This window comes from Phlebotomus argentipes, unplaced genomic scaffold, assembly GCF_947086385.1.
Source record: "Phlebotomus argentipes unplaced genomic scaffold, Phlebotomus argentipes genome assembly scaffold_4, whole genome shotgun sequence".
NCBI lineage: Eukaryota > Metazoa > Arthropoda > Insecta > Diptera > Psychodidae > Phlebotomus > Phlebotomus argentipes.
Genome location: NW_026776174.1, coordinates 10,723,654 through 10,743,089, shown reverse-complemented (window position 1 = coordinate 10,743,089; position 19,436 = coordinate 10,723,654). Strand labels below are relative to the sequence as shown.

Genomic DNA, 19,436 nt, shown 5'->3' with positions numbered 1-19,436 from the left:
CTCAAACTAAACTCACTGATTCAACAAGAAGTTGAAGTTGATTTTACCTGGAATTTCTCGTGGATCACCTCGCGAGTGCTCGCATTGAGGCTGTGTTGGTGCTTTTTTATTTACACTCAGCCAATTGAATAAATTTCACGCGGAAAGAGTGTGTGTCGATCGTGGTCCAGAGGTTGTGTGTGAGAAAACCGCGCTTTTTCACACACAACGAGCTGTTCTCAGCTCAGACTCGAATCACTCTTTCGTTGAGTCTCTTAAAGAGTGTCATTTTTTTGGTGTTTCTTTGCCAAGCAAACATTGACGATATGTGATTGAATTTTCAATTATTCATCCCCTGTTTCTGTCACTACTGCAAGCTTAACTACTAATTCACGAACTGTTTACATTCTCAATAATACATTGGCATCATTATAGCTAATATAGATCGATAAGGAACTTAATGCCATGCGCTGAGAGTGTGTCTGTGTTATAGGATATTTCAGCAGGAAAGGTGGAAAGTTCTCAAGCAAATTTGTTCACATTGAGGGGAAATGTTATACCAGAATTTTCACACAAGCACTGAATCTGCTCTATTCAACCCCTCAAGTTCGACTTTCACCCGAGCGAGCGGAACATCTTTTCAGTGTTCTTGTGCCCTTTGCAACAGTGAAAAGTAACTCCGCACTTTTCGCTCCCTCTCAGTACAGTGAGACTCTTTTCCCTTTTTTCAGTGGTAAGCAAAAATGGTTGATTTTCCCACCGGAAAAACGCCCCAAATTCCTCCCTGGATTGGCTCTTAATCCGCTGTCGGTGCTCGCGAAAGGACAGATGAGTTGGCAGATGGAGGAAAAATCAATTAATTATGTGGGGATGTGTGAAAATTCCTGACATGGAGGATATCCAATTATATATCCATATAGCGATGTTATGCAACGTGCGTTCCGATTATTTAATTTATTTTCTGTGCGAGTTTCACTCCTAATTCACTTAAAAGTTTGTGCTCAATTGCGGCGACGAGAAGAATTGCTTGAGAAACTGCTAATTTACTCTCCATCGATTTTCTGTTAATCATTAATCAATCCCTAAATATCAGAAACTCTAATCAAACACGCCGTGAATCACACAAAATCACTTAATACAAAGAAAGTCTCGACCAGCGACACCCACATCGCAAGCGTGGAGGGAAAAAACCCAGTGAAAAAATCACTTAACTTAAGTATATCTTCATACATATATGCGTTAAAAGTTGACGAAAAACTTTGTATTAAATGTCGTGGAAAAGGGGGCTCGTGTTAACGAAGAAGAGAGGGCTTTGACCTACCAAAAGAGAGCATCCCGCAGAGAGGGAGAGTAAAATAAAGTATCAAAAGCTCGCCGTGTAGGTAGCAAAAGCTCAGTAATGAAAAGAGAGATGAATCGTGATTGGACTCGCTATGTGACTGCCATTCGTGACTCCTTGGGAATGAAGGCAACCTGGAAAAGTGTGGAAAAGACTTGTGACATAAATATGAGCAGTCATTTAAATAAATTGCTGTGCATTGTAAATTATATTTTGCAATTTTAATTAAAACTCATAAAATAGTCATGTGCAGTCAGCATAGTTCGCATAGGAATAGTCGACGCCAAAGTGTGTCAAAATGTTAAACTTTTCCCACTTCTGGACACTCAATTCTGAAGAGGGAGAAAAAATAAATTAAACTAGACACCGTAGATTCTCATAATTGCTATAATTGAATAAGTTTATAGCGCAGTTTTAGTCAAAATATTAGTGAATTTCATCAATTTAAACTGCTTTTATTGCGATAATGTATTTTTGACTATATATTTTCTATCGCTTTTCCCATAGATTTCCATTTCCGCACATATTCACAACTATATCAAAATCCAATAAATATTCGCATAAACTTGACAGAACAATAAAATTTGGTCATGAATATATGAATTTTTACGTATATAAGTGTGAAAATTGTGGAGCAAAACTTATATTATAGAAATGTGTTGGTTAAATTTTCATGACTTTTAGCATATTTCATATGCGATTATCAGCATTTTTCCTCAGCTCTCGACATCAATAAAGTTTATTTGCTCAGAAGAGACATCTCGAATGTGTTCTTTGCCCATCCAGCACATTTTCCTGCCTCATTATCAAGCCCTGTCATTTCCATACATTTTCTTCTTTTCCTGCAAACATAGTGTTAACATTTTGTCCACCCTTTCTCTTATAATGGGCTCACAGTTGGTCTGAGAAACTCCAACTCGCATTAATCTAATTACAATTAATACACCCCTCTGGGAAAAGCTTCGTTGGCGGCGCACTCGTCATGAAATGCTTGTTGTTTAATGGAAAATCCAAGTGATTTTGAGAATGTGATCCTATTTGGATAAAGCGATTAAAATGTTCCTCTGTGGAGACATAAAGCTCGTTTTCTTTCGCACATATATTTCACACCCACTTTAATAAATCATCATCATCTTTGTATGATATGCAAAAAATTGCTAAAGAAATGGCTTTCATAAATTCTGTATTAAATATTGAAGAACACTCAGCACTCTCTCTCTCTCTTTTGGTATTTTCCTCACCATTTTATGATACACAGTATGTGTTGATTTGCGTGGGATTTTCACCCTTATCTCGGTGAAACTTTTATGAAAATTATGTAAAGTGTGAGCATTGAAGGGATTTCACAGTGCCTGAATGTCTTTTTGGATCCTCGTGTGTGCGGAAAACAATCCTTATTGAATTTGAAGACGGTCAATTGAGCCTTCAGCGTGATTTGTGGAGTGTTTTCTGCCCTATTTCTTCCCAACCCCCTTCCGCTCCGCGCACATCATTTCCCTTCACTGCTGATCTCATTTCAATTTATTTCCAGCATCAACAGCGTTTGGCAACAAGTTGTTAATTTTGCCCACCAAGTTGCAACCCTTCAAAATTCTCCGGTGTGAAACTTGTTGAGAGTCCTTCAATTGAATTCCCCCGAGCGGTAAGCTAAATTTAATGTCACCTCACGCGCGCCCTTCATGTATATAACATGAGAGTAATGGTAATATTTTAATATTGCAGAGAGATCAGATTTTCACACATTTCCCCAGTCTTGTCAAGATCCTTGAACTCTGCGTTCATTAGCTCGAGACATTTGCTGACAGACGTTAATCGGCAAACAACACTGTCATCCCTTAAGTTCCCCTTAATTCAATATTAGTGCTATTGCTGCGGTTGGGTGTGGGCGAATTTGCGCCCCGCCACAGGTAAATTCACATCGCCACACATTTAGCATTCCCGAAGTGTCCTAAAAGCGAGTGTTTTTGCAGGAACAGAAAACCGGCACCCTGAATTTTTCAAGCTTCCGCAATAGCTTCACTTCAAATGTCAACTACCTGAAAAGAAGGTAAATTTCTTAGCAAATTCCAACACATTTTTGATGGTGTTTCCGTTGGAGACGAAAAAGAAAAACCAATCACTGTGAAAATGTCGAGTGTTTTGCATAATATTGTGTCGGTGTCTCACAGATAAACCAACTTTTTGTATAAAATGACTTAAATTTTGATCTCTAATCTCCAGAATTTAGGACAAAAGTTAACACAATGAGAATGAACTTTTCTATTCTCACTGAACGTTTTAAAAAATTATAGGCACAAATTTACATATATTTTTAACAATCCCTGAAATAATTTATTTTATACAAATCTCTTTTATTGAAATAAGAAAAATATAAAGGAATGAAATGCTTCAAAACCTCCTGTGAAAGTTTTCCATATGCTTTATGAGGCTGTAGAATGTTTAAAGAAAATCACAGAATATAATACTTGAATATTTATTTTCATGACTTCCCGGATCACAGTGAAGCTATTAAAACATTGACGAAGTAAATAAATTATTTATCCTATTTATTTTCGATTATCATGCACATTTGAGTTGTTTACTAGAAAAAACCCTCCCAATTCGTGCATGACCTTTTTTATTATTCCTTTTTTCTCTTCATTTTCCTCATTGGTGATAAACTGACAAATTTGTAGGCCGAATTTTCCCGTTCTTTTCAGTAATTTGCATGAGCTTTTAACCAGATGTGAAGTGGCTTTTCAACGCTTTTCCTCATTTGTGTTTGTCAAAATTTGCTCTTAATCGTCTTTTATTACATCATTAGAATTGTGAATTTTCTCCTAGCGAAGTCAAGCTTACAAGATTAGAGATTATTTTCGGGGTTAATCATGCTCAAAATCAAACAATCTTCCCACTGTCAGTGATTTGCTACACAGAACTGTAAGTGCGTTGAGCATTTTGTGTGCCGGGCGAAACTGAAATCTCGGTACTGTTGTCGCCATAGTAACAACGGATCGGCCGGAGCCGATGACGGCACGACTGTGCAGTACGAATGCTAATGCTGTGCAGATGAAATCGACCGAGCGACTTGTAGAAAAAAACCAGTTTAGCAGTATTTGTGCGGCATAAGATAGAAATCAGAGCCGAAAGGGGAGATTTAGGGAAGCATGAACCCTCTTCTCAGTCACGTCGCTCCGATCCAGCGACAAGAAAATGGGCAAGAACGCGGCAAAAAGAGTCAAACTGCCTTCATTGTGGTTTTCTCATTCTCCCCATTTCGGCCCTGCGCGTCTGTTTTATTAGTATACTGTCCAACGGCTGTGTTCTCAGTTTTGCGGATACTGTGAAAGGTGAAACACCTGGAAAACATCTACTGTGAATGAGTGGAATGGTCTGTCGGATAAATAACTTATAAATGGTGTATTAGTGAATTTGCCGAGCCAGAAACTCACGGCAATCAATTCAATATTGATGAAGATACAGTTTTCAGTATATTTGTGCCTAAATACCAGTGCCATTCAGTGTTTATTTGTCACGCCGTGCAACCGACTGAATACATACTTTTCGATATAGAAGCAGTATACAAAGGAATTACTGTACAGCAGTGGCGTAGTGAGATGAAAATCACTTTGTGCAAACAGTGAAAAGTCTATTCTTAGCTCATAATAATGCTGAATTTGTACTTTGTGAATTTTCAACGTTCAAATATTCTCACTAATTTATAATTAAATCAGATTATCGCAACGAGACGATGCAAAAAATGGGCGGAGCTTTCTAGTGGGCGTGTCTACTGAGAAATATTCATATTCCAACGCACTCAATAAGTTTTGTTCATTAGAATGTCTTAAATTCTGCTCAGATTGTAAGGAAATTAATAAAAAATCTCAACCTCAAACTCTAAGCTAAAGTTCTTATCGGGGATGCATAAAGGGCCCGTCAGATGGCCTGGATGCCGTGGAGCAAGACTTCTTGCACCACCCCCATCTTTAATCTTAATCTTAAGCTAAAGTTCTTCGCCAATTGAGCAGACTACGCCACTGCAGAGTGTATTTCATCCAATAACTCCTCAGCAAACGCTGTGTGTTCGTGCAGTTCATGCCGGTAGATGTTGATTGGTGAGAGGGTCAGTAATGTATCGCCCGAGAGTTTCCACGAAGAATAAGCGCACCTTCAAAACCTGGAACAGGGAAAGGATATTCCCAAATGCCCTGGAGGCGGAGAAGGCCGTTCTGGATGAAGGATGCTGGACGTATCGCTTCAAGAATCACACTTACGAGGGCATCAAGAAGTATTATGAGTGCAAATTCAAGAAGTACAAGAGATGTTTGCAGCAAATACACTTGATGTTCCTCACCAACTCGCAGGAAGTGCATCTGTTCAGGACGAATCACAGGCACAATCATCACATGGTTGGTGAGCAGTTGAGGCCGGTTTCCATGATAGTGCCGCCGTTGTTGCGACAAATTGCGCAACACGAGCCACAGGATGCACAGGATATTACTTTTCGGCCAAATCTGGCGATTGTCAAGGCGGAAACGCTCGAGGAGCCCTTCGAGGAATCTAATCAAGATGATTTCCTCATGGATGTGTCGCCGAGTGAGAGCTTCGCCGAGAATGAGTTGGGCTCAAAGAGGCAGAAGCGCAATTGGATAAGGGAAGAGACCTTCGCGTGCCAGCGAGAAGCGTGCGAATTTGTGCGCCAAGAGGGCTGCTGGGGATACAGATTCAGCAACACGACGCTCGATGGCGTGAAGAATTACTTCCGCTGCAATTTGACCAGGACGAAAGGCAAGCAGTGCGCACAGGAAATCTACTTGGCCTTTGAGAAGAATTCACCGCTCGTGCACTTGTACAGGACCAACTGTGACCACACTCACGACAGCATTAACGAGGAATTCAGGAGCTCGAGTGCTCCAGGAACGTCACATGCTCACCACAATGCGGAATTCACGCCCATCAAAGTGGAGATATCGGATTCCTCCTCCGAGGATGCTTCATTTCAAGAGGGGTAATCAAATCACGAGATGCTAATTGGGCTGAATTTGATTTCATCTGTCTTTTGCAATCCCACAGACTCAACATTTTCGACATTGATGCTGTGACTCAGGCTCTCTTTGTGCCTCAAATGGACACTGTGGCCCCGCAAATGCACTCCATGAGATCCAAGAGCATTTGCCAGAAGAGTTGGGCGAAGGAGAGGACTTTCTCGTGTGCTGAGAGCGCAGAGAGAGTGCTGAAAGAGGAGGCGTGCTGGAGTTATCGCTTCAAGAACAACACGTCCGAGGGTGCGAAGAAGTACTTTCGGTGCAATTTGGCCAGAAGGCGCGGCACGCAGTGCGCCCAAGAAGTACATCTTCTCTACGAGGCGAATTCCCCCAGAGTTCATCTGTTCAGGACAACAAGTGAGCACACGCACGACGTGAATGAGGCGCAGGGTATTAATATGGATCCCCTTGTGAGGGATGAGATTTCAATGCTTTACCGGCATAATGTGCGCAAGCCCAAGGATATTTGGCAAATGCTGCAGAAGAAGCCGCGGCAGAAACTTCCATCATTGCGGCAAATATCAAGTTTCGTGATTCGCCTGAAGAAGAAGCACGATATCAGTCACACTTCTGCAAACAGCTTCGAGGACGTTGTCATCAAATCGGAACCTGAGGAGTACATTCAATTGTATGTTCATGCGCGTAAATATAATAGTATATCACGAAGAGTGTGGAATTAATCTCAATTTACTGCCAAAGGAGTTTGATAAATGAATAACAATCATAGTACTTACAGTTCTGTTTAATAAGCCACTGATTGCGCCCATAAAAGGGAGATTCATTCATATTTTATAGTCGCACTAAACAAATATTATACTATCCGCCTAATTTGTCATAAACTTTTTCCATGCTGTTTGTGCTTCTGATAGGCATAAAAAAAACGAAATATTATGTAATATAATACACAATCTTTCCATTTCCCAACACTAAATCACTTTGAAGCAAACATCCAACACGTAAATTCCACAATTAATTTTGGTAAAATAGATCTCAATGTATACTTTCCTTAGATTGGCGTTTCTGAATAGCTATGACACATTTTCTCTCTCTTCACATGTAATTCCAACACAATTTTCACAAAGCACACTCACAAAACCACAGCAAAACTATGCATTCTAGCCGACGAGCGAGCGTTTGAAGCACTCAGTGAAGGCGTTCTCGAAATTTCTCATTGCAGGTTCTCCTCGGGAGACTTATCTTCCGAGTGCGAGGATGGTGGAGAGGTCAAAGAGGCCCCCCCGGGCGCCCGGCCGCCGCCGCTGCAGCAGCAGCCGCTCCCGACCGGTGGGCCACCCAACATCCCGCCACCCCCAGGTGAGAACTCTTGGCACTGAGTAACCGCTCGCGAGGGAAATCGCTCTTGCCATTGTGTGGCAGATGCACACAATTGTTTAATCCTTGGAAGATAAATTGTTTATGTGGAGACATTGAAATTTCGCCTTCGGGAAAGTGATTAAAGTTCTGATGCTTACGAAAAGTTATTGTGTTTTACGGGAGCTTTTTAGTGTAGAATGGATCATCAAAACCATGTTATTAGAAATAAAGTTAAGGCAAGGGAATTCATTACTCGGAAATAATTCATTCAATTTTATATCAAGAAGGCTTGAGACGATTTAGCTTATCGTCAATGCCCCGCCCATTCGCAAGCTCCGCCCACTTATTCCTTCTTTCCGTGTTTTCTCTTGCCATTGCAGCTCCTGGGACGGTCGGCGGCCCGCCGATGTCTGCAGGAGTGACTGCGCCTGAGCTGTCGTTGAGCTTCGGAAAGGGTCCTGCCAGGGGCACCAGCGCCCCGGCGAGTCCTGCCAAGTCTCGCGAGAGCCTGCTGCAGAGAGTGCAGAGTCTCACGGGAGCGGCTCGCGACCAAGGGGCGTCCATCATCAGCTCTGCGGTTTCCAGCGCCACTCGGCCGGCGTTCAACAAGGATCGCTGTCTGACACTGCTGGTGCTGGACGACCAGAACACCGACTGGTCCAAGTACTTCCGCGGCAAGCGCCTGCACGGCGACTATGACATTCGCGTGGAGCAGGCGGAGTTCAGCGAGATCTCGCTCACTGCGAGCGCAGAGAGCGGAACTGTGGTCAGCATGGCGGTGGTGCGCGGCGGAACGAAGGTGGCGCGCTCCTTCAAGCCGGACTTCGTCCTGGTGCGCCAGCCACCGAGGGACGGATCTCGCGACAGCCGATCGACTCTCCTGGGGCTGAAGTATGGCAGCGTGCCGAGCATCAATTCGCTCTCGTCGCTCTACCAATTTCAGGTAAATTGCCGCGCATTCGCCACGCATAATGCCAAGTGTTTTTTCCCTCCTCGCACAGATGCGATTGTCTTTTCACAGCTTCTTCTTAAGTCGATGGTAAATTCTAAAGCAACCGAACAACTTGCCAAGGGCTTTTGAGATTGGCATTTGCTTGGTAGCCTCAGAATTTGCACAATCGCAAGCTTCACACTCTTTATTTTGCTGTATTTTATTCCATGTTATCAATACAAAATGATTTTTACATCAAAACATTCTGTCACTTCTGTATTAATGTTTGCCCGTTGCAAAATGATTTCGCAGGACAAACCGTGGGTGTTTGCGCATCTTCTGCAACTCCAGAAGAGACTCGGCCGAGACATCTTCCCACTGATTGAGCAAACTTTCTTCCCAAATCCACGCGAATTGGTAAGTGTGATTCATAGGATTTCATATATGAAATGTGTTAAAGAATGAGAAATTCATTAACTTGACACTTTGTACTATTACTTGCTATGTTTTTATCTCGATACATTTAGTTGAGAATAAATATTTTACGACATATTGTGTTAAATATCATACATATCAGCGTATAGGTTTCTTTTCCATAAAATATAGAGACAAATAAGTAATTTCGGCAACTAATCATTGATAAATACTCTTTAAATATGTGGTGGTGTATTTTGGTGAAGGGTTGTTGAAATCCTAGTCTAGGGCGCGAGTATACAACTCATGTACGGAGAACTCCTCTTCCAATGGCACTTTGTGGGTTCGCCATCGGGAGTTAGGCTTCCTCTTGTGGGGATGCACACGCCGTAATCTGACTCGCAAGCGGACAAGTAAGACCAGCTGCAGGTCTTTTCCGCTGGTGGGCAATCATTGCTGAAGCACGGCTGGATCTGCAGTGGGAAAGCTCGTTAGAAAGCTCTGAAAGCTAACCTATTCATAGTTGTGTCTCTTACGCGGCAAGAGCAGCCTTTGTGGTAGGAACTCGCGAATCCTCTGCGCTCCACAACAGTCATTTTCTTGTACTCCTTCACGTAACTGCACAGATTGATCTGAGTGCCTCTGCCAGCAATTGCATACGTCAGTCCAGGCTTCAGATCGACGCCGCACATGCTGCTCATGGGCGGCGTCGTGAGAATCCTTCGCATTTTCAGTTTGTTTGGCTCCTTGCCATTCATCTGAAAGCCACAAGAGAGCTCTATAGTGATTTGGCGCGGATTTGGACTCCCGCAACTCACCTTGTAGGTTTTGTAAATGTGCAATTTGTACACGACTGGGCCGTTTGCATGTGGAATGGAGCGCTTCAAGACACGTGCAATAATTGCTGAAATTGCAAACAAATTGATTCATGATACACAGTGTGTCTCGAGCAGAGCTGAAAATCTGTTCATACCGAATTCTGAATTGCAGATTTTCGTCTGTGTGTGCTCAAGTGCACAAGAGCAAGCGTCTGCGGGAGTTGAAATCATTGCCAGGCCGATGAAGGCAATAATGCAAAATATGACCGTCCTCTTGGTGTCCATTATTAGCTTGTGTGTGCTCTTATCTGCGGAGTAACAATTGTGGAATTTTCGTATATCATCTTCTCTCAGAGATGAAGCTTGCGGTGTTTGCGGTTGCACGAAGTATTTCGGGTTGAATTGAAAATGTATAAGGTTGTGGTTTTTTTGGGAAACAATATATGTAAATTATATCAGAAACATGCCGGGAAAACCGTTTCAATGAATCAATAAATTACGAATCACCTCAGAGAAACTTTCATTACCACAAGCGCGACTGCTCCGCTGGAGTTGCAATAGGAAGTGAGAATTGGGAAGATTCTACAGACAGATATTGGAATTTATGACTTGAATAGTCAATATGATCGCACGACCTTTACCAGAAAGGGTCCGGCTGTTGGTCTTTCATTGGATTAAGCATGAATCTTCAGAGCGCAAGTTGAAAATTGACATTGAATTTGGTGTTTTTGAGGCTTCTCAGTATCCAATTGAAATCAATCGAAGCTGATTTCTTTGATGTATTTGATTACATTTTAATCAATTCGACAGAAATTCATGATTCGTCTCAATATCGCAATTCGTTTCTCAGCAAATTTCGCGTTTATCAAAAGGAGATCCAGTTGATTGAGTTATTTTTGTCACTCAACATTTGGTTGATTTTAAACAATTACTATTAACTCATTGAGATTGTGTATTTTCCTCGGTATTTTGAGGATCTTCGCAAAGGCTCAACTCCTAAGAGGTTCTTAAGTATGTAAATTAAGTGAGAATCATTCACAATTTTCCACCACTTTGCCGAAGGAAATTTTTTCAGAGGAAAAATCAGTGCTTATGGACGAAAATAGAACGTTTTTGTGTGTCTTAAATCACGCTTTAGCTTTCCACATATTCTCATGAAGTGAAAAACCATTTGCACGTACAAATAGAACACCCACAAACCCACGATTTTCCACTAAACCACCATTAAAATTGTCGTTTTTTTTGTTCATTGACGGGAAAAATGCAAAGACGAAACTTCTATTAATGGCATTTACCATGCGTAGAATGTTGTTTTAGTGTGTATCCTATCCCAAAAGTGCCATATATTTACCCATGTCATTGATGGCATCTTTAAGAAGGTGCTTGTTTGTTTTTCCTCACAATTTTGTCCAACCCACTTTCACTTTTCTTGATGTGGGCGCGCGCGCGCAACTACTCGATGGTTGAGGCGATTTATGTGGTTTATTTAATTAAATAATTATAATGTCTTTATCAGTGAGATTAGAACTCTCTTGCAATTACAGTAATTGCAGTATATGTGGAGTTCCTTGAGAATTAAATTATACTATACAAGCCAGACACAGTTCATTCATATTTCTTCGTCATGTTGCAAGATGAATGGTTTTCCTTCTTCTACAGGAAAAATTGAAAACACACTCTTCCATAAAACATTGTGTCAATGCAAATGCGAAGCAAGTTCTGCTCATTGTCGACTATTGCGATTAAGAAATAATTGAAGAAATTGCACAAGTTGTGTGTTATAAAATGCTAAAGAAAGTGAATTTCTGGAGAGACTGAAGCCTCATAATGTATATTATTAAGATGAATTACATCTCTTATCTGATAAAAAGGTCATACAAATTTTATTACTTGATGCGCTCTTCTATTGCATATTCCGCACGGTATGAAAAGTGTTATTTTTCACATAAAACTTAATGGCGATATTGAGTGGGTTTAACCGTGTTTTCACAATAAAGTCACTCTTGCAGTGTTATGATATCGGATTTTTTCACATGGATTCAGCGCACCTAATAAGGTGTGAAATATTCTCACCTCAGCAGATTATCCCTGAAGCTGGCTTGGCTCACAGAACAGATAGTTTGAGTCACTGATAATACTGCGTTGGCATTTTTTTCCAGTCACACCGTAAAAGGATTAAGTTCTGCACTCTGTGTTTCTCTTTACGATGCTGCACCAGACACTTTTATGCTGAACCTTCACATAAATGCTCAGTTGAGTTATTGGCAATAATGCACTTGTGCATAAGACACTAGACAATGTGATTGGGTGATGTTAAGCGCTTAACTGGCTGCCGCAAACTAAAACTGATGCTTCCTCACCACACTCTCTTATAAGTATGACGCCGAGAAGGTGGCTTGGGAGGGAAATACGAGGGCTATTCGTGAATATGGTGAGCAAATGTTAATTTATATAGTCGCTCTTCGCTCCTACACTGAACACAGAGATTCATGTGTGGACGCGCACACGCGCCTGTATCAAAGCATTCTCTTTTTCGCACTTTGCGAGATAAAAGTGATCGCAGAGATCCGCGTGAAAATGATCCTCCGGCAATGTGGTGATGAAGTGGTTGCGCGGAATCAATTGAATAGAGAGCGAAAAGTCAATCGATGAGTGATTTTTCGCAACGTTCTTTCGCGCACTGTTTGGAATTCCGACACTTTGTGTGTGAAAGTAAACATGATAAGGTGTGATGGCTTCATTCGGCGCGCAAATGTGCGATATCTGCAATTTGGGTGCAAGCAGGGAGATAAGATTAGTCCGAATAAGCAAAGAATTCATTCACTGAATCTTAATTTATAATATTAAACCTTGATTGTTGTCTGAGCATACAAATGCTCATAAATCAAATATTACTTAGTCAATTCTGATAGTGTTTGGTGTGAATAAAAGAGTATTTTATCATGTGAAAATGTTTAGAAAACATGTAAAGTTAGCTTACAAAACACAGTGTGATATTAAATATTTTATAAATCCATATTATATCATCAAAAATGTGCGTGATTTTGTCCATCTGAAGAATTAGAATTTCTGCGAATTATGATAATAATTCCGTCTGCTTCCGACTAATAAATGTTTCATTCTTTTTTTTTTGGCAAAGCGCTTTTACAATCACATTGGGAAGTGTTGCTTATTATTTATACGCTTACGTATTTAGAGCTCTTCTGAGAATGAAAATTACTCATGATCTAATTTATACAAAAAAGTCATGCAAGTATATTAAGACTGACTGTTTATTGCATGAAGAGGAACACTTCAGAAAACAAACACTGTGTGAGTTTATACATTTCTCACAATAAAACCGCAAGGAACTTTGACCACTTTCGCTTGCTTCTTGACGATTGAATTTAAGTGCAAAAAGTCGAAAAATCTCACCACTTATCCGGGAAAGCGACGAAAACAGATGTGCAATTTCTGTAAGACTCCAGCTTGTCTATGTTTTAGATCAAAATGTAGATCAGTTAGCGGCAAAAACATCTGTCTCTTGCACAGAAGTTATGCGGGCAATTACAAGAGTTATTTCAGCACCTTTTGAAACCATTGACGCGTCGTTTTACGATCTTCTCATTCTGGATTCAGTGCCACGGAGGTCTTCGTCATGACCTTCTGTAGATCACGTATTTTTAACATGAAAGAATCCAAGCATTTATGCTACTTGAAGTGGAGACTTTGCCATTTTGGCACTTCTCCAACTGACTCAGCTCATTTCTCTAGTAATCTCACTTAATTCATCGCGCATTCTTTTTTCCCGCCAACAGTTCAGCTGGCAGAAGTTCCCGTGCGTCCTGAAGGCGGGCCACTGCCACGGAGGCACGGCCACGGCGCGCCTGGAGAACCAGACGGCACTCCAGGACTCGGCGGGTCTGCTGTGCGGCTCAGGGAACTCCTCAGACAACCAGTGCTACTGCACCCTCGAGCCCTACATCGATGCGAAGTTCGACATTCACATCCAGAAGATCGGTGGAAACTACAAGGCGTTCATGTGAGTGTTTTCTGTGGTTTCTCTCGATGAATTTCCTCTGAAATCTCTTGTCCACACATTGAAGGCGCAAGTCGATTTCCGGTCACTGGAAAACTAATCAGGGATCAGCAATGCTTGAGCAAATCGCCATGACGGACAGATACAAAAACTGGATCGATGAGGTAAGCGCAAATGGCAGAAATAGTGTTGCTAAAATGCAATTTGCTTGGCGCCTCTGAGTGTCTTCCAGAAACATCACTTCATCCCACACCCATTTTATATACTCAGGAATGACGCAAGATTTTTTCCATTTATGTACTGGCATTTTAAAAACTCCAACAATTCTCAGTATTAGTAGTGTATTTAGATATTGTTTATGGCGCGACAATCGCAGAAAATTGCGTATTGGTCACAATCTCGCCGCGTTCTATTATTGGATCTCTCAACTGACCATAGCAATGTAGGTGAATGACGCAGCGAACGCACGCTTTGAATTTGTGATGCGACGGCATCTCTTGAGATGACTGATGGGATCCGTCACTGCTTTATTATTCCCTTTCTTCTCCATACCCAGAAAAGAACGTCATAGTTTGAATCAGATTTTTATTGAAGAAATATCTCGCGTCTCTCAAATCAAGCATCCAGCCAGACAGAAACATCCATATTCATGCTTGCGAATAACATGTGTAACATGTTGGAGAGAAATTACAATAATTTCTTAATAACATCCGCAAAATGCAGAAGAATTTCTCAAGGAGTTTCTACAACTGGTCGCGAAAGATTTGCACATTTTTACATCGGATTTAGTTGCATGAAATAATCACACGTGCGAATCCTTGTAGGAAAAGAGCAAGGATAAATTGCAATTTGATGAAAAATAGGGCCATTGAAACTTTTGCTATGGTTTTTGTAATTGAATGAAAATTGTGCAGCCAGTAAATCACAAAACGCCCACGAAATATTCCAAACGTACGAGTTTTCTTCGCAGAATTCAGTGAAAACTCATTTGGGCATATCTTTGAATTAAAAATAATAATATTCATAATATCCGGGAATGCACCATTACTCACGAATGCAAAGTGCGCGCTAATTTCCTCATCATCAAAGTGGTTGAAAGTCATTTGATGTTACAAGTACAGCTCGAGTGTTTTGGCATAATTACACTCTGTTTAATTTATTTTTAGATATCTGAACTTTTTGGAGGCATGGAAGTGTGCGGATTGTCCGTGGGAGTGGCTAAAGACGGGAAGGAGTTCATTTTAAGCGCACAAGACAGCACTTTTCCGCTCATGGGCGACAGTCAGGAGGAGGATCGCAGGCATATTGCAGACTTGGTGGTCGGAAGGATGCAGGTAAAGCCGGTCAAGAGTTGCTGGGCAGTTCAGTTTATTCATTGTGCTCTCTTTGCAGAATGTCTGTCGTCCTCCTGGGCTGTCCAAGACTCAATCCCGGACTTCGATCTCCTCGCGTAGCGGAAGTGCCGGAGGAAGTCCAACGGATGAAACGGGAGGCATTTTGGGAGGACGCTCGGCTCCAACTGGCGCTCCTCCGCCCATTCCAGAGCGCACAACTCCGGGCGTGGGCTCGATTGGACGCCACGGGAGTCTGAGCAGCACCTCGGACATCCCGGATCAGCCGACCGAGAAGGCGCCAACACTCAGTTCGGCCGGTCGGCGAGACTCGCAGACTTCGCAGACTTCCAATGTGTCGGCGACATCGGGAACGGCGCGTTCCCAGCGTCCGCAGTCGCAGTCCTCAGTGGTGGAGGACGCCGAGGATACGATGAAAAACTTGAGAAAGACATTCGCCGGCATCTTCGGTGACATGTAGGATTTGGCGTTTAAGAAGAAACAGCAAAGAGGAAGGGCATCGAGTGACTTTGGCACAGCCGGCGACAGCGCAGTGGTCATCACCACAGCGCCCACGAAGTCCACAGACAATGGCATTGTCTCGGCGCCGGAAACTGCCGCGGCCAGTGCACTGGAGCCGGCAACGAGCAGTGCGGAGCTGTCGCGAACGTCGTCGAATGTTTCTTCTTACAGTACAAATCCTTCTGCCAGCCCTTCCAGGAACATAACAGCAGAACAGCAGGAGGAAGCCAGACGCCCCTCGTTCGAGAGGGTGAATCCATTTGATAAACTCAACACCACAGCTAAGAGCGGCACTTATCAGTATTCAGGACCGGCAGCCAAGGCGGAGCCTCAGAAGGACGACGAGAAGACGCTGGACGACATCATAAAAGATCGCTTCCACAAGCAGCAAGGCGTCCGCGATGAGACTACAGGAAGATATATACCGCCGGCGGCTGAACAGACGGTATCTTCCACGACAGAGACTAGCGCCAGTGATCCTTTCAAGTACAAGACGCCAACGAATCGCAGCGAGTCGTTCAAGAAGAGGGACTCCAATCCATCTTACAGTCGCTCTGAGAGCATGAAGTCCGACGCTGAGCTCATATTTGGGTCACCGAAGCCGGACATTGGCGGAAAGTACTCCAGATCTGGCAGCACAGATGCTGAGATCATATTCGGCGGCGCGCCGCGCAACATGAGCAAGTACAGCTACAGCAGTCGCGAGAGTCAGAGCAGCACAGAATCTGATAACATCTTCACGCGTCGCGATGAGCCGAAGGACTTCACCGCGACCAAGGCGTACGAGGGCATCCAGAATGCCGCATTCCAGGACTTTGACTCGCCCGGAGCGACAACGGTGACCACAACGTCAACAGTGAAGACCAAATGGAGTGGCGCTGTTGATGATGACTACGATCTCAAGTAACTAGAGAAGATAATATATATATATATATATTGCATTTCTTTTGACTGGTTCCCAATATTATAAAACACTATATTTAATGGAGAAAATGATTACAATTTGATGAAAAAGACCCGCATTACTATTGTTAGTTCTTAGCATTGAACCTATCAGCCTCGAGAGTTATCGGGTTTCATAGCATGAAGCAGCGAGCAGCAATGTAGTAGTCATCCTAATTATTGGACCTTAAGCGGCTATGCGGCATTTTGGCGCTCTGCTCCCACTTCTGACACCAGTGTCGAAGTCTAAAATGAGCTGCAAAATCCCACATAGCATCTTAATTATGAAACAAGCAAGAGATATTTTAAAATGTTGGCTAAAATCTACAAAACTGCGCAATCTTGCCTTCAGAACTGTCCACCTTAGAGTTGAATGTGGACGCTTCTCGATGTGAGATAACTAAATCGCTTATTATCCTTCCTGTGGTTAAAGTGTAAAGTGACATACAAGTAAACTGTCTGTATTCGATAAAAAGTATCATTAAACTTCCTTGTAGCGAGTCTCCTTTGATAATTTTGGCTTTCGTGAAAAATGTGAGAAAAACATGTAATAATGAAAAGATTGTGGACTGCTGGAAACAGGTCTCTGAATGATACCACCGAAAGATGTGAATTTGACTCACCTATTTTACAATAGTGTATATTTTCCCCTTTTATTTTGAGAGACTCATCATTTATCTGTGCCCACAATATTTATTTTCCTCCTCTTTCTGTTTATGTTGGAAAAAAATGTGAAGATTGTGGTGAAAAATAGGATTGGGAGTTTTCTGGAAAAATCCATACAGCAATAAAAATCTATCGGAATTTTTTTTTCAGAAAAATCTCAAGCCATTTCGTAGCAATTATTATATCATATGAGACAATATAAAATAAGCCATATATAGAAAAAAATATTAACTGTTTGAACACAAACAAGATATTTGATAAAATTGATAAAGTATTTAAAAACTGTTACAAAGAAAATACTAGAAATATATAATATTGTGAGAAGATATAGAATATTCACAAGTTTGCAAGATAAGTTATAAGTTAATGAAATATCAAAAATTTAATTCCCTTTTTGCCATTGTAACACAAAAGATGAAGAAAATAAGACAACAACGAAGATATAATCATTATTATTTCTCATTTACTTGATGATGTTATGAATAATTTTGCGCACACACTCAAGAATCATAGTTGGAAAGAATTAGTTTTCACTAAATTCACATATAAATATTAGGAAGTATTATTGCACATCATAAAGATAAATAAAAATATACTCAATGTTACCATTCTAAGCTTATTGCAAGTAAATATGTATCACATTATACCAAAAACTAATAATCATACATCTTCAAGGCGTTTCTTAACACACAAAACGACATTGCAACGTGAAAAATAGTTTTGTGACATTCTGCAGAATTAAATGAGAAATGATTTTCGCAGAATTGCATCATAATTACGCATATACTAAATAAAACCTATCGAATTACCTTAACCAATGCATAAAATATACATTTACAAAACTCTAAATTCTGTTTATAAAAATTAACATACCCTAAAAATATGTGTTGTGAAAATTGTTAAAACCTCAAATGGGTTCCAAAGAGATGAGAAATAAAGATTTAAGAAGTCTTCATTGGATGTAACTGCCGTCAAGTTGCGTATTCAATGAGTAGTTCCTGTACATTCCGCTCTTGGACAGTTGCGAAGTGAAGGTCTGCTTCAGAGGGAAGTATCTGCAAGGGAAGTGAATGAGTGGGCGGGGCATATGAGAGGGCGGAGCTTCTGATGTCAACAATTTCCGCGTCTGATTCTGAAGATCTTTAGCAATGTTATGAGCTCTTTTAATCCACTAAAAGCTCTTCAGAAAAAAGAAAATTGTGGAATCATGACAAGTGGCGCCACGGTGACATTTCTCAGAGGCTTACAAATTCTGTTATTCCGCTTACCTTTGAGGATCGTGCGGAGGAGGAACGTGCCATCCGTAATCCGAGTTTGATGTTCGATATTGTGGATGCAATTCTTCTCGCTCAATTCCATATCTCGAGTTCATGTCTGAAGGGAGGAAAACGCATCAACAACGCATTCTTCAAGAAGTCCTGAACACTTACATGGAACTTCAAAGCGCTTCGGAATGTTGAATTGCTGATTCCACGAAGTATCGTGAGATTGATGGTTCATCACACCTGATTTACAAATTAGAGAAATTCACAGAAATCGCGGATGAATAAAACACTTAAGCAGTGTTGTGAGTAGAACAAATTATATTGACCAAACAATTCCTAAAGCAAACAATTTCTTTCACTCTTCATGGAAACTGTAACAAAGTCGCGCGATAACCGTGTTTTTGGCGATGGTGATGATATAATTACCATTGTAAAAATGGGCAAATATTTTCTGTACAAAAATTTCAAGTTAACTGCCTTAATGCACACAGTCTGAATGGGGAGTTTCCCAGAATTATGAACTGCCTTAAGCTCTGGGCCAAATTCAAGCTCTTCTCTGCAATCGATGAAAGAATGCAATGCATGAAAATTCGGAAACTAAGTGAAGGAGTGCGGAAACTATGTTGCGCAAAAAAACTTCCACCAATTTCTCCCCTTAAGTACTCAGTTTACCGACAATTCATTTGTCTCTTAAAAAAAATTTTATTTGCTAATTCGGAGCATTTCGAATTTACATACTGTTATCTTAAATTTGAAACCTGTCTTCGTTATATTTTATTTTTTATTTTGTAACGCATTTTTTTTTTCATTTTCCAAAGTTTAATTCGCTTTTTATAATTAGCTCATTGCTTTCTCTTTTATTGAGTTTCCTTT

General features: G+C 41.2%; 4 protein-coding genes across 6 annotated transcripts; 2 read left to right on the top strand and 2 right to left on the bottom strand.

Annotated features, from left to right (window-relative positions):
- Positions 1-565: 565 nt before the first annotated feature.
- On the top strand, positions 566-7,758 carry LOC132257433 (uncharacterized). 3 transcript variants are annotated; one of them, XR_009468250.1, is made up of 6 exons: positions 566-712; positions 2,850-2,960; positions 3,041-3,225; positions 3,289-3,365; positions 3,819-3,842; positions 7,520-7,569. XR_009468250.1 is itself a non-coding variant. In XM_059754323.1 (4 exons), the coding sequence occupies exons 2-4, from the start codon at positions 5,428-5,430 to the stop codon at positions 7,674-7,676; spliced, it is 1,635 nt and encodes a 544-aa protein (XP_059610306.1). In that variant the 5' UTR covers positions 4,504-5,159; positions 5,326-5,427; the 3' UTR covers positions 7,677-7,758. The 3 variants fall into 3 exon arrangements, 2 of the variants coding, with proteins under 2 accessions (XP_059610306.1, XP_059610305.1); XM_059754323.1 differs by lacking the exons at positions 566-712; positions 2,850-2,960; positions 3,041-3,225; positions 3,289-3,365; positions 3,819-3,842 and adding exons at positions 4,504-5,159; positions 5,326-6,305; positions 6,371-6,970 and having other exon boundaries at positions 7,520-7,758; XM_059754322.1 differs by lacking the exons at positions 566-712; positions 2,850-2,960; positions 3,041-3,225; positions 3,289-3,365; positions 3,819-3,842 and adding exons at positions 5,303-6,305; positions 6,371-6,970 and having other exon boundaries at positions 7,520-7,758.
- Positions 7,759-7,969: 211 nt separating this feature from the next.
- LOC132258482 (synapsin) lies at positions 7,970-16,597 on the top strand. Its single transcript, XM_059755810.1, is given in 6 exon segments — positions 7,970-8,599; positions 8,900-9,004; positions 13,617-13,840; positions 13,905-14,001; positions 15,004-15,171; positions 15,230-16,597. Coding segments are annotated over 6 exon segments (2,592 nt in total).
- Positions 8,997-12,166, bottom strand: LOC132257435 (tissue inhibitor of metalloproteinase). The gene is made up of 5 exons (XM_059754324.1): positions 11,893-12,166; positions 9,975-10,127; positions 9,820-9,905; positions 9,538-9,759; positions 8,997-9,474 (listed from the first exon to the last, which is right to left on the bottom strand). The coding sequence occupies exons 2-5, from the start codon at positions 10,102-10,104 to the stop codon at positions 9,286-9,288; spliced, it is 627 nt and encodes a 208-aa protein (XP_059610307.1). The 5' UTR covers positions 10,105-10,127; positions 11,893-12,166; the 3' UTR covers positions 8,997-9,285.
- Positions 16,598-18,244: 1,647 nt separating the features above from the next.
- Positions 18,245-18,862, bottom strand: LOC132257436 (uncharacterized). Its single transcript, XM_059754325.1, has 3 exons — positions 18,729-18,862; positions 18,567-18,672; positions 18,245-18,353 (listed from the first exon to the last, which is right to left on the bottom strand). Exons 1-3 carry the CDS (start codon positions 18,796-18,798, stop codon positions 18,251-18,253), a joined length of 279 nt encoding a protein of 92 aa, XP_059610308.1. The 5' UTR covers positions 18,799-18,862; the 3' UTR covers positions 18,245-18,250.
- Positions 18,863-19,436: the final 574 nt, after the last annotated feature.

Bases quoted from the DNA above. Each gene is read 5' to 3' on its own strand.
- LOC132257433 (XM_059754323.1), top strand. From the start codon at position 5,428: ATGTATCGCCCGAGAGTTTCCACGAAGAATAAGCGCACCTTCAAAACC. The intron at 6,306-6,370 runs GTAATCAAATCA...GCAATCCCACAG, and splicing joins GATGCTTCATTTCAAGAGGG to ACTCAACATTTTCGACATTG. The intron at 6,971-7,519 runs GTATGTTCATGC...TTCTCATTGCAG, and splicing joins CCTGAGGAGTACATTCAATT to GTTCTCCTCGGGAGACTTAT.
- LOC132257436 (XM_059754325.1), bottom strand. From the start codon at position 18,798: ATGAACCATCAATCTCACGATACTTCGTGGAATCAGCAATTCAACATT. The intron at 18,673-18,728 runs GTAAGTGTTCAG...TCCTCCCTTCAG, and splicing joins GAAGCGCTTTGAAGTTCCAT to ACATGAACTCGAGATATGGA. The intron at 18,354-18,566 runs GTAAGCGGAATA...CTTCCCTTGCAG, and splicing joins CCTCCGCACGATCCTCAAAG to ATACTTCCCTCTGAAGCAGA.
- LOC132257435 (XM_059754324.1), bottom strand. From the start codon at position 10,104: ATGGACACCAAGAGGACGGTCATATTTTGCATTATTGCCTTCATCGGC. The intron at 9,906-9,974 runs GTATGAACAGAT...TTGCAATTTCAG, and splicing joins AATCTGCAATTCAGAATTCG to CAATTATTGCACGTGTCTTG. The intron at 9,475-9,537 runs GTAAGAGACACA...TTCCCACTGCAG, and splicing joins ACAAAGGCTGCTCTTGCCGC to ATCCAGCCGTGCTTCAGCAA.